The sequence below is a fragment of the Pocillopora verrucosa genome, chromosome 12 (genome assembly GCF_036669915.1).
Source record: "Pocillopora verrucosa isolate sample1 chromosome 12, ASM3666991v2, whole genome shotgun sequence".
Taxonomy (NCBI): domain Eukaryota; kingdom Metazoa; phylum Cnidaria; class Anthozoa; order Scleractinia; family Pocilloporidae; genus Pocillopora; species Pocillopora verrucosa.
In genome coordinates this window covers 6,774,747-6,787,320 of record NC_089323.1, presented here as the reverse complement: position 1 = coordinate 6,787,320, position 12,574 = coordinate 6,774,747, and the positions used below count along the sequence as shown (strand labels likewise).

General features: G+C 39.4%; 1 protein-coding gene across 1 annotated transcript; it reads right to left on the bottom strand.

Moving 5' to 3' along the window:
• Positions 1-8,516, bottom strand: LOC136277135 (RING finger and CHY zinc finger domain-containing protein 1-like). The gene is made up of 9 exons (XM_066158821.1): positions 8,493-8,516; positions 7,358-7,476; positions 6,440-6,518; positions 4,896-4,940; positions 3,399-3,457; positions 3,043-3,072; positions 2,371-2,491; positions 1,167-1,190; positions 1-993 (listed from the first exon to the last, which is right to left on the bottom strand). Exons 1-9 carry the CDS (start codon positions 8,514-8,516, stop codon positions 685-687), a joined length of 810 nt encoding a protein of 269 aa, XP_066014918.1. The 3' UTR covers positions 1-684.
• Positions 8,517-12,574: the final 4,058 nt, after the last annotated feature.

Sequence of the window (12,574 nt, the reverse complement as noted above, 5' to 3'; positions counted from 1 at the left end):
TTCAAAATTTTACTTATTCCTTTGGTTACCTGGTTAAAAACGATTACAATATAGCCAATAAATTGGTGAAATTAAATTCAGATGTGCATGCGTGTTTTATATTACAATCGTGCTCACAGATAATGTGTGTATACGAGCGGAAACGTGTGTACGAGCGGACTGATGGAATCTCTCTTTCTACAACAGTAAATACCGGGTTGAAAATGTACCAAATCAATTGACTATTACACGTGCCAATTCGCATTGAGCGAGATATGAAGCACTTGGGAAGTTTAACGAGGACTCAAGAAGTCAGAGTTGCTCCCGGTATGCCTCGAGCGGCTCTCCATAGGGCTCTTCAAAATCCCTGCTGCTTCATATCTCCTACAAATATGTACGCATGGTGACACCAAGTAATAAATAGTGCATTTCAAACCTCATGCAAAGTCAACTGCCCAAAACTCGTGACAAAATTTAACTTGGTGTTCACCAGATGCAACATACTGCTCTTGACCTTTGAGCAGACTTTCACGGATGGTGCTGTATGATTGGGGGGGGCAGCAGAAGCAGTGAGGAAAATTATTTTCTATCCAAGGCTCATTTGCTTGCTGCCTTAGTTTGCAGCTCCTGTGGGAGTTTCTCATTGACTATTTTGAGCTCAATCAGGTTAAGAGAGCACGCAAAAGGCTTCATGGTGTGCCTCCGTCAGTCTAAAGGCAGAATACTGTCCCTGTCACCGTCTACATTTATCACAACATCTGCTATATTCAGTTCATCACTTATACTGTCGTCTTGTTGTTGTCGTGTTTCATTTCCATTTGCTGCAGGTTCTTCCTCTCCTCCTACAATTTCCTCTTCTTCTTCTGTTTCCCAGCCATCCTCGTTATCTGCAGCTGGGTCACCTATGGCAGGTCTGGGTACCACAGGGACACCCTCCTCACCCTCTCTGCTCGTGTTGTAGGAACCACACTCCATGCACTTCAAGCCGAGAACATGAAATTTTACTTTGCTTTTCTATTAGAAAAAAAAAGTTTCATGACATTCACATACACTCAATATTTCCCTACAACCACTTAGAAGTGATGTTTACAGTCTCTCAGCAGTGTGATGTAGTCATAAATTGCAACATCTTTTAGTAAATGTGTTTTAATTTTCTAAGTGCAAATTATGCCAGGTAATCTGCTTACCTTATTACAATCGCGACAGAGAACCTGCAATGGACCAAAACGGAGGTAAAAATATTTCATTTCCAACTGCACTGTTGGTCATTAGAATTTTATGTATTCCTGAATTAGTTAGTCAGCTGGATATAAAATGGGTGATAAAGTCGACCCTGAATTATCCAGATTTTCCCATTATCCAGACTTGCTTCTCTGGCCCCCATCAAATTCAAGATCTGTGACTACTTTTTTTAATTTTCATTGCCCAAAGGATCAATTACGTTGTGGTAAAACATTGTTGGCTACCTTAATCCTTCCCCCCCTAACATCAGTATGTATATTCTCCATACTGTTCTCAATACATTTCCAAAGAGGCTGACAAGGAGAATTTGTGTAACAATCAAGAGCTGCTTTAGTTGGTGATCATCTCCTCTATTCTAATAACTTTTATGTTTGATTCAGGGAGGATATAGTAAGGAGAAATTAGATGCTAGTCACTCTTAGGGGCTAAATGGTTAATACCTTTTGTAAATACTTTCAACAAAATTCAATGTTAACAGATGATAGACAAAAATTTGAGAACTTGCTTTAATTCTTGCATGATAATAATAAAATGATCTAGTTTCTTTTCAGTTGATCAGTTTTATTTTTTGGCTCATAGATATTTATATTTCGACTATCCAGACTCTCAGTTATCCACACTGTTCTCTCCAGTTCCCAAGGATTCCAGATAATCAAGGTTCAACTATGTAATGTTCCAAAACCATGCAAAACTCTATGGACAAAAACTCCTCTATTTGTACCATAGTTATATTCCTCAGCGATCTTGTCCAACATTTATGAAGAACCTTCACTGTACATACTGTACTTAACCCATTACTTAATGAGTGATTCAGGGGAGATATTGTGAGGTGAAATTAGATGGTAATCACTCTTACACCTCTTAATGACTGTTAGATCACCACTGGCCAGTTTTTTAGTAGGACCAACATTTAGATCTAAAATTCATGTCTCGACTCCCAGAAGTGACCAAAATGAAACTTCTCCTAGGAAAATAATCAAACTTATCAGGTACATGTAGAAGTTATTATCTTGATTTAAGACCAGCTTCTCATAACTAATTGATAAGGAAATGTGTAGCAACTTAAGGGAAGAACTACATGTAACAATCAGAACTGGGGGCTTAAATAGTTGGAAAGCAGGCAGTACATAATTAACATAAGCATCTTACCAGTACATAGAACTCCCTATACTCCTCTGGCATGGGTGTCTGAGATATCTCAAGATCTAGTGTGCGCCACATGCGGGTCATATTAATAAGGGACTTGTTACATATTGGGCAAGCATACCTCCTAAACACAGAATAAAAGTTGTTTATTACTATGGTACAAAAACAAGGTTATATTAAGTAGAACTAAAAGAAATACATAATTGAATTGTGAAAAGATCCCAGTGCTTCAGTTGTACTGTAATTATTTATATCAAATCCTCCAAACAAACATTATGAGAATTGTTTGTCAGACAGTAGGAAAAGTTACAGCATAGGTCTTAGAAGTGAAAGGGTTAAATTGCCTGGTGATGAATTAACTGGGTAAGTTTTTGAAGAAACTGTCACTGGCATTGCATCTGTGGGAAGTATTCTATGTCAAGATAATATTTGCTGTTATCAACTGAGTTGAAAATGAAAATTGGCCATTATAGAAAGTTCCTGAAGTTGACATTTTGAATGTCACAGCTGTACCACTTCATTAGAGGATTTAGTACAGCAATCCCCAAGATTCTATTTGTAAAACCACAACAAGAGATTTCCATCAGTGAAGTGCCATCTCTGCTTCTTTGTCCCATTCCATCTTGTTCCACCCCAGGAAGGACAAAGACAAAACAAAACAAAAAAATGACATACCCTGACTCCAGCAACTTGGTGAAGCAGGAGCTGCAAAGTAACAATTTTCACTGTTACTGACTGACACTTTCTCAAAGCACATTTAAGATTGGTATACAAATAGAGAAATTGTATGCTTTAAATATACATTTACCATAACCTCTACAATTTCCTCAAATATGATCGGTGCATAAGCTGATTTATTTTTCACCAATCATTCTGTACAGTTGTATATTGAACAGTGTAAAGGCTGACGCCTATGATGTGATCACCTAAATGTCTTGAAGAAATAAGTTTTAGTTACCTTGGTTTGTTGATTGTGCATGTACAATCATTACGGCAACAAACAAAAATTTGAAGGTGAAGGAGAATCATACCTGTGAAGTAGATGCCCGCATGAAGGTACATGTGCTGGTATTCTTGAGGTGTGAATATCCTAATAATAGTGAGATCAATTAACTATGACATTACTATCTTTTAGATGACTAAATAGGTCAAGTTATGTAACCCTTTAACTCCCAAGATTGTATTTAGAAATTCTCTTAACTGCCTGCTATACAATGATCATGATGTCAGTTCTGAGAATTTGGTATTGGATAAACTAATAATACCCTACCTGATATTTTTCTTTATTCTTATAACTTGTCTACTTGATCTTGTATTGATACTGTGGGGAGAAATTCTGTCTTGGTCACTCATGGGAGTGAAAGAGTTAACCCTTTAACTCCCATGAGTGACCAAGACAGAATTTCTCCTTACAATATCAATACAATATCAAGCAGATAAGTGAGAAGAATAAAGACAAGTATCAATTTGGGGATAGTTATTTGATCAAATACTAAATTCTCTGAACTAACATTATAAAAATTGTATGGCTGACAGTATGGAGAATTACAAGTTTGATCTGAGAGTTAAAGGGTCAACTGAGTTGATATTGTAAATTGGCCACTGTAACACATTTCTAAAGCTAATGTTTCAAGCACCAGCCCTATGTACTAATGTACATGTAGCTATTATGAACAAGCATCTTTCAACAGAGCATCTTTTTGTCAGTCTAGTGTCTTTCGCTCTGGCGCAGGGCTAAGGCTTGAAATGTCAGCCACAGTTTAAACAGCCTGGCAGTGCATAACAAGCATATTTTCTGCTCAGCAATTTAACTATGAACACTCTGATCAAGTGTTTAAGCCACCTTATTATAAAGTTGGCAGTGCCTGTGGGTAAGATAGAGCAACTCCTGTGGTCTGATTGGCAATCTTAAGCAGATAAGATGGGCCCTACTTGCCTACTCAGGATCCCACGACCCCACGCAAGGAAAAAAAATTGTGTGGAACAGTCTACACTGTACAATCATGTAATACTTGTATTGGCTGGGTAAGATTAAAAGCTGGAGAAACTAAAAGATTTTACATGAGAGGAAGTTGTGAGAATGAAGAACTAAAGAAGGGAGGGATGGTTGGGGAAGAAAACTGACCCCTGTCCATCTCAAGATTTAGTTAAGCACTCACTTGCCAAAAGATGTCACTGCTACACAAGGTAATTTTTAAAAGATGACTAATACCAAATTCCAAATCACAACATCAATGCTGCTTTGTGTACCTGTGAATAAGTCATTTTTATACAACTTTCTACAACAAAACTTAACCCTTTAACTCTCAGAAGTGATTAACATGTAAATTCTCCCAATTATATCCACAAAGTATTTAGCAAACAGAAAATGAGAATACTCAAACTTATCAGGTAGAAGTTGTTATCTTGATCTAACACCACATTCTTGTAACCAATTTAATGGGAAATGTCTAGCAGGAAGAGGGGAGAATTAACAATCAGATCTTGGGAGATAAAAGGTCAATTATTTCATGTAGCATAACTCTCACCTCATAGCAAATGGGACAATCAGACCGTGAACTCTTTTCAACGCACTGAGACAAGAAAATTTAGAATTCATTTAACAAGAAGCCAAACCAATCATGAGTTTAACCTAATTAACACATGTTATAATAAGGACTCAGTTTTCAAAGCACAATTACATATTTTCTAAAGACTGTCGTATTGGCCAACAAAATCAGTACTTCTAGATTAGTATATTTCAGCAGCAATAAAGGCACACTTTGTTTGCATGTACACCTAAGCTAATCTGGGTACATGTATTTATCAAACAATTGAAAAGAAAAAAAGTTTAAGTTAAATGTATAAATTGTTTTTAACCTTGTTTAAATCTGAAAAATAGAACATTTTCATGATCATGGTTTTTTCCTTTGCATATGCAAAATTAATGTTAACCTTAGTCATTACAAGGAATGAGACTGAGGGTGCTTTAGGCCTAAAGATTGTCACAGTCATGGAACAGTTTATCTCTGATCACAAGGCTGTTTGCTTTAATCTGAACTTATGGAAACCAGTAAATGAGAGGAAGACTGTTGTCTCTCATAAATTAAAGGGATTTGATTTTGGTGCTTTCAATGAGATGACTATATTGACCGGTTTGTCGGGTGGATGTGTCTTGCAATGTATTGAGTCGTTGGCCAAGGAGTATGATGAGGTGTTGTGCAAGGCTTTGGACAAGCTGGCACCTAAAAAAACTCGCACTATTGTCATTCAACCAAATGCCCCTTGGTATAATGAGGAGATCACCACTCAGAAGAGGAAGAGGTGAAGGCTCAAACATAAATGGCATTCAACTGGTCTTGAAATTGATAGGGTGAATTATTTGGAACAGTGCAATGTTGTAAAATGGAATCATGCTCATCCACTTAGAGTATCGTCCCTCTCCATCCTTTCAATTGTTACATGTTGGTGATGAGAGCGTGGCTGTCTCTCAATTTTTAAAAGAGCAATTAAGATGTTTCTAGATCTGTTTAGTAAATTTATTGAATAACAGATCGTTACTTTTATAGATTTATATAATAATATTGCTTTACACTTAATTTCCTTTTTTTGATCATGGTGAATTTTAGCTATGTTTAAGTATCATATAATAAGATATGGCTGGCTTTAGTTTTGTTTTTCTTTTTTAATCATATTTGATTATGAATTTTAGCTATGTTTAAGTATCATATTGTAGGATATGGTTGTAAATTTGAAAATTTTTATCAATGATGTATGATTTTGTATGATTGTAAAGTGCCTTGAGCAGAGAATACAAGCGCCATATAAATAAAGTTGTTATTATTATTATTATTAGTATTAATATTATTTTTATAAGCATCTCATTTCTCGCAACTGTACCAGTCTACTGAATCAAACATTACGGCCATGAGAATAAAGGAATTGATCACAAACTCAAGCAGCTCTACATGTAACTTGATAGTTCAACAAATTCTCCTCTAAGAACCATAGAAAATGTATAAAGAACAGTTAAGAGAAATTGCATACTGGTGTTCGACGGTAATGGTTTAACAGAGTGCCACAGTAAACTCACCTTATGCGAGTCCTTCAGCTGAATTCCAAGGCACATGTCACATCGATCACAGTGGAAGAAGTTCTCTTTTCCACCAACTCTGCCATATGAAGATTTCTTAAGTCAGTTTGATGTATTACATATTATAATAAAGATTATGCAGGGATTACTGGTTAATAATACAAGTGTATTGAAAGTTGAGTTTCTGTCCCCTAGCAGCTTCTGATGGCAACCTCAATTGTTTTCAATGGAGATCTAAGAACAATTAACCCTTTAACTCCCAAGATCTCATCAGTAATTCTCCTTACTGCCTGCTTGAAGTTCTTGCGATGTTAGTTTGGAGAATTTGGTATTGGATCAATTTATAATTCCCTAATTGATATTTCTCCTCATTCTCATCACTTGTCAGCATGATATTGTATTGATATTGTAAGGAGAAATTCTGTCTTGGTCACTCATGGGAGTTAAAGGGTTAACTCTTTCACTCCCATGAGTGACCAAGACTGAATCTCTCCTCACAGTATCAATACAATATCAAGCAGGCAAGTGACAAGAATTAATAGAACTAGAGCAGCTTCTGTTTGTCAACCAGTTCTGGGACATCACATACGTGTAGCTAGCTTTCTGGAAGAGGTTGTTTTCAAAAGGGCAGCACCTATTTTTGAACTTGAAGTACTGGTACGTCTAAAACAACTTCCAGATGGCTAACTGTTGCTAGTACTCTTTGGAATCTTAACACATGGTACAAACTAAATTTATAGATAAGCTTTTCAGCGGTGGTGATTGGTACAAAGTTAATTTTTAGATAAATTACTTTTCAATGGTGTGGACTATACTTCCCTTCAATAACTCACTACATTCTAATCTTTTCCACAATCATATCAAAAACACTACATTTACTAACAGTGTTAGTATTTGTTAACATAAAAATGACAATACCTGCAAATTCCACAACCACTGCAATGAAACTGCCCCTTCTCTGTATCATCAAACAAGTGGCAGATCTCACAATAGTATCGTCCAAATTTTATCCCACAGTCTTTACAGTGGGATCTGACCTTTGGTTAGAAAATTAAATCAGTCAGTCTGTCTGTCTCAGAGTTGTATCTGGAGAAATACATTTATATACTGTGGTAGCCAATTTATACTCTCCTTCTGGCACAGCACTCTAATAAAAGAAACTAACCCTCCATATTCATCTACATTAAAGATTATGTTGAAGATTAGAACTATATAATTTTATTTATAGATCTGCTCAAACAAAGATTTGGTGACAAAATTTTGCTCTCAATTTTTTTGCAACCTTTCCCATTAATCACCTTTCTTATAGCTGGCAAACCTTGCAGGTCAAACTGGTGCCTACTGGAATAACCCACAGTCTTGTGCACCAAGTATATATAGTGTAGAGTAATTTTTAACTTGTTACATCTTAAAATCAGCATGCATATTTTCTATACTGTTCTCTGTACATTTCCTGAAGTGCTGACAGGGAGAATTTGTGTAATAATCAAGAGCTTTATATGTTGGTGATCATTTCCTTGATTCTTGTGACCTAAGTGTTTGATTTGGGAGTGTGATTGTAAGGAGAAATTAGAAGGTGGTCAGTCTTACCCTTGCGAACTGAATTCCCAGTTTTCTGGGAATTCCTAGGAATTCTCAAAAATTCTCAATTATGCAAATGACCCTTGCAAACTGAATTCCCAGTTATCTCGGAATTTCTGGGAATTCCTAGGAATTCCTAGGAATTATCAAAAATTCCCAAGTATGCAAATTAACTCTGATTTAAAAAGCTTGGAATTACTGGGAATTTCTGGGAAAGGAAGACTCCAGTTTTGTGAGGACTTGGAATCCCTAGGAATTCCTGGGAATTCTCAGCTTTACAAACTACCTATAATTTAAGAAGTGTGGAACTCTTGAGAATTTCTGGGAATTGAATTTGAGGCAATTTTAATACCCTGAGGTCCACATAAATTCTAAGAAATTCTCAATACCTTGAATGTGAAGATTTTAAGAAAAAGGGTAATTTCAGGCTTAAAACTTTGGCTCAATAAAAGGTATGCTATACAAAACTTACCAAGAGATATACATACATGTACATGTTTATAACTTAAAGATCATGAAATTTATTATTCAAACTAAGTTTTAGTAAATCTTTACATTAATATGGATTTTCTCATGAACCAGCTGTCAGTTATGTTAAATGGAAATTGCCAACTTCCACAATAATTAACAATAATTACATTGTTATTGTTGTGTATTCTGAATAAAAGGCCAGGAACACAGTAACTAGATCAAGATGGCGGAAGAACTATTTTTAATCTAAACAGAAAAACCTCGTGTACAATACCAAATATGGAAAACAGGTCTCGTGACACTAACTTCTACGTAGAACAGGGAAACCAAAATTAGGAAAAATCTAACAATTTCCTCCCTTTTAAGACTAAATAGTACACTAATGAAAAGAAAGAATAAAACAAAATCCAAGAAACAAATTTCAAAGTATCTTAGATAACATGTTGGTACTGTGACCACAGAAAGAAAACACCACAGTTCCCTCTAGCCGCAAACATAGTCCTTCAACTTAGGAGGTGGTTTAACCAAACGACCGGCACGGGTGGTAATCAATTCAGGTTTCGGATCTAGTTGATGACCTTGTGGTTCTGGAGGGGAAAACTCCCCAATAGGCGTCACAGCCAAAGGTGGTGCATCCTTCCACTCAGTCTCCGTAGCTACAGGCGGTGTGTCATGTTCGACCTCCCCTTCGAGGGGTGCACGGGCTGGATTATTTGCCAACTCTTGACATCCCTCACAGTTTCGGACGGCCCCTTCTATGTCCTTGTCAATGTTTGGCCACCAAACAAAACCCCGGGACAAACCCTTCATCTTGACCATACCAATGTGACCCTCGTGAAGCGTTTCCAAAACTCTCTCTCTCAGTTTGGCTGGGACGACTACTCTACTACCCCACATTAGAACTCCATGATGAATCGTGATTTCGTTACCGCGATGGGCATAGTGGATGAGCTCTGGGTGAAGTTCGGTCCCTTGCCATCCTGACTGCACAAGCTCCAGAACACGGGAAAGTACTGGATCCCTACGGGTCTGCATTCTCAAGTCGTGCTCTGTAACGGGGAGGGCCTCGACAACGGTGGTATGGAATATTTCAACTTCATCAGGCTTGTCAGCGGGCGCTGATGGTTGGGGTAGGCGAGATAAACCATCACAATTGGCATGTTGCTTGGTACCTCGGAACTCGATATTGTATGAAAAAGCTCCTAGGAAGAGACACCAACGTTGAATCCTCGCTGCTGCTGTGACTGGCACAGCCTTCCCGGGGTCCATTATGTACTTCAAAGGCTGATGGTCGGTGACCAAGGTGAAGTGGCGACCCTCCAGGTACATTTGGAACTTCTTCACACCCCAGACCAAAGATAATGCTTCTTTCTCGATTTGTGAGAACTTCTTCTCTGTTTCGGACAGGGACCGGGACGCATAAGCGATAGGACGCTCTACTCCCTCAGCAGTACGGTGTGACAAGACCGCTCCGAGACCATACGAGGAGCTGTCTGTGGCAAGAACTAGTGGTGAGTCAGGGTCATAGCGCATCAGAACCCTATCCTGTAGCAACATTTCTTTCACCACAAGAAAACTAGTTTGTTCCGCAGCTCCCCACAACCACGTCACATCTTTCTGTAACAGCCGATGAAGTGGAGCAAGATGAGTGGCCAGATCGGGCAAGAATTTGGCGTAATACTGGACCATGCCAAGAAAAGCACGCAGTTGAGTAACATCCTGAGGTTTTGGCATCTCAGTGATAGCCTTTACTTTCTTTGGGGATTGGTGCAGTCCTTCTGCAGAGATGACGTGTCCTAGGTACTCCACAAAACTTCTAAGGAATTTACACTTTTCTCGGTTGGCTTTCAAACCATACTCTTCCAACCTCTTCAATACTGCGACTAACCGCTCCAGGTGTTCCTCTATGGTATGGCCGGTTATAATGATATCATCCAGGTAACAGAAGACCCCTGGTAGTCCTTGCAGGATCTGATCCATAGCTCGCTGCCAGATGGCTGGCGCCGAAGCTACACCATAAGGAAGGCGCTGGTACTGGAACAAACCACGGGTTGTGTTAATGGTGAGGAAAGGCCTGGAGTGCTCCTCAACCTCCATTTGTAAGTAAGCCTGACGAAGGTCAATGACGCTGAACAACGTTCCCCCACCTAGGCTGGCGTAAATATCATCAATGCAGGGAAGTGGGTACTCGTCTACCTCCAGCTGTGAATTGATGGTCACTTTGAAGTCACCACACACTCTTACACTGCCATCCTTCTTCACAGGTGTCACAATTGGAGCAGCCCACTCACTAGTAGCTACCTTCTTTATAACTCCTTCAGCTTCCAGCTCTCTCAATGCTTCGTCCACTGCTGGTTTACGAGCCAGCGCTACTGGGCGGGCTTTCCAGAATCGAGGCCGGGCATCCTCTTTAACTTGGATCCGTGCTTGGATATTCTTCATTTTGCCCAAACCTTCAGAGAAAACATCTCCATGCTTACTCAGGACATCTTCCAGGGCTGGAATGGTGTCAGATGTTTCCAGACGAAGTAAGGGCCAGTCCAGATGGATAGATTCCAGCCATTCTCTGCCAAAAAGGGTGGGTCCCTCATTCTTCACTACATATATGGGAAGTTTCTTTGACTGTCCCTGATACTGCACAGTCACATGGCAAAACCCCATAGGCTTCACTGACTCTCCTGTGTATGTGCGCAACTTCAAGGAGGTGTCCTTTAAAGGAATGTGGCGGAGGTAATCCAAATACACCCTCTCACTCATGACTGACACCACTGAACCTGTATCCAGCTCCATAGTCACTGGGCGGCCTTCAAGGTAGATCTTAAGTGAAATGGGCTTTGTGTTTTTAATGTCTGAGACATGGTACAGGTTCCCAAATTCTCCATCACTTTCTTCGGAATCATCACCCTCCATGACATTGATTCCAGCCTCAGTCATCTGTGAGGTGGCCTGTCTCTTCCTACATGCTCTCTGTGTATGTCCAATGATGCCACAATGAAAACAGCGTTCTTTCATGAAGGGACACTTTTGTGAGTTATGTGACCCTGAACAGCGGTAACAAGGTTTAGACTTCTTACTGTCCTTACCTCGGGGACCCTCGGCCCTAGGTGGTGGCTTGGATATGGCTTGTTCTTCCCCAGTTTTGACAGTGTCAAGTTTATTGATTGGGGTGCCTGGCCCTTGTTCTCCCTGAAGCACCTGAACATCTTTATTAGCCTGCTCAATGGCCAAACACTTTTGAACCGCGAGATCAAATGAAAGGTCGGCGAGTTTTACTTTCAACAATTCCGTAATCATCTTCGAGTCGCGGATACCTGAAACTAATCGGTCACGAAGGCGCTCGGTTCGCATGGCCTCTCCAAACTTACATTCTGTGGCCAAGTGCTTCAGCGTGGCTACATAATGACTAACTGACTCACCGGAATTCCTGGCTCGGTTGTCGAACTCATACCTCGCAACCAGCGCTGATCTTTCAGGTTTCAGTTGTTCCCGCATTCGCTCCACGATGATCTCATAGGTAATGGCGTCATCTTTCAGTTGTGTGGGGGCCACTAAATCCTTCGCCAATTGGTAAGTTTCCACCGGAAGGTTCGTCAAAAGTACGGCCTTCATTGTTTTAGGTTCCTTGATTCCATTTGCAAGAAAGTAAAAATCCAGTTGTTCGGTGTAGGACTCCCAATCCGCTCCCACCACAAACTTTATCACTTTGCCGATGGCTTGACTCGTGTTAGCGCTCGGTGCTTCGTCCGGCATAATTTTATTTTCGTCGTCTCTGTCCCTTTTTGAACGTGATTTGTACGACCCACTCCTGTTAACCGCTTGTGCTTGATCAAAGGAATCCCATCCTCGTCGCCAATTGTTGTGTATTCCGAATAAAAGGCCAGGAACACAGTAACTAGATCAAGATGGCGGAAGAACTATTTTTAATCTAAACAGAAAAACCTCGTATACAATACCAAATATGGAAGACAGGTCTCGTGACACTAACTTCTACGTAGAACAGGGAAACCAAAATTAGGAAAAATCTAACAGTTATCTTACTTCCCTAACCTACATTACTGGTTGCCTTTGTTAGAAAACCTTGGA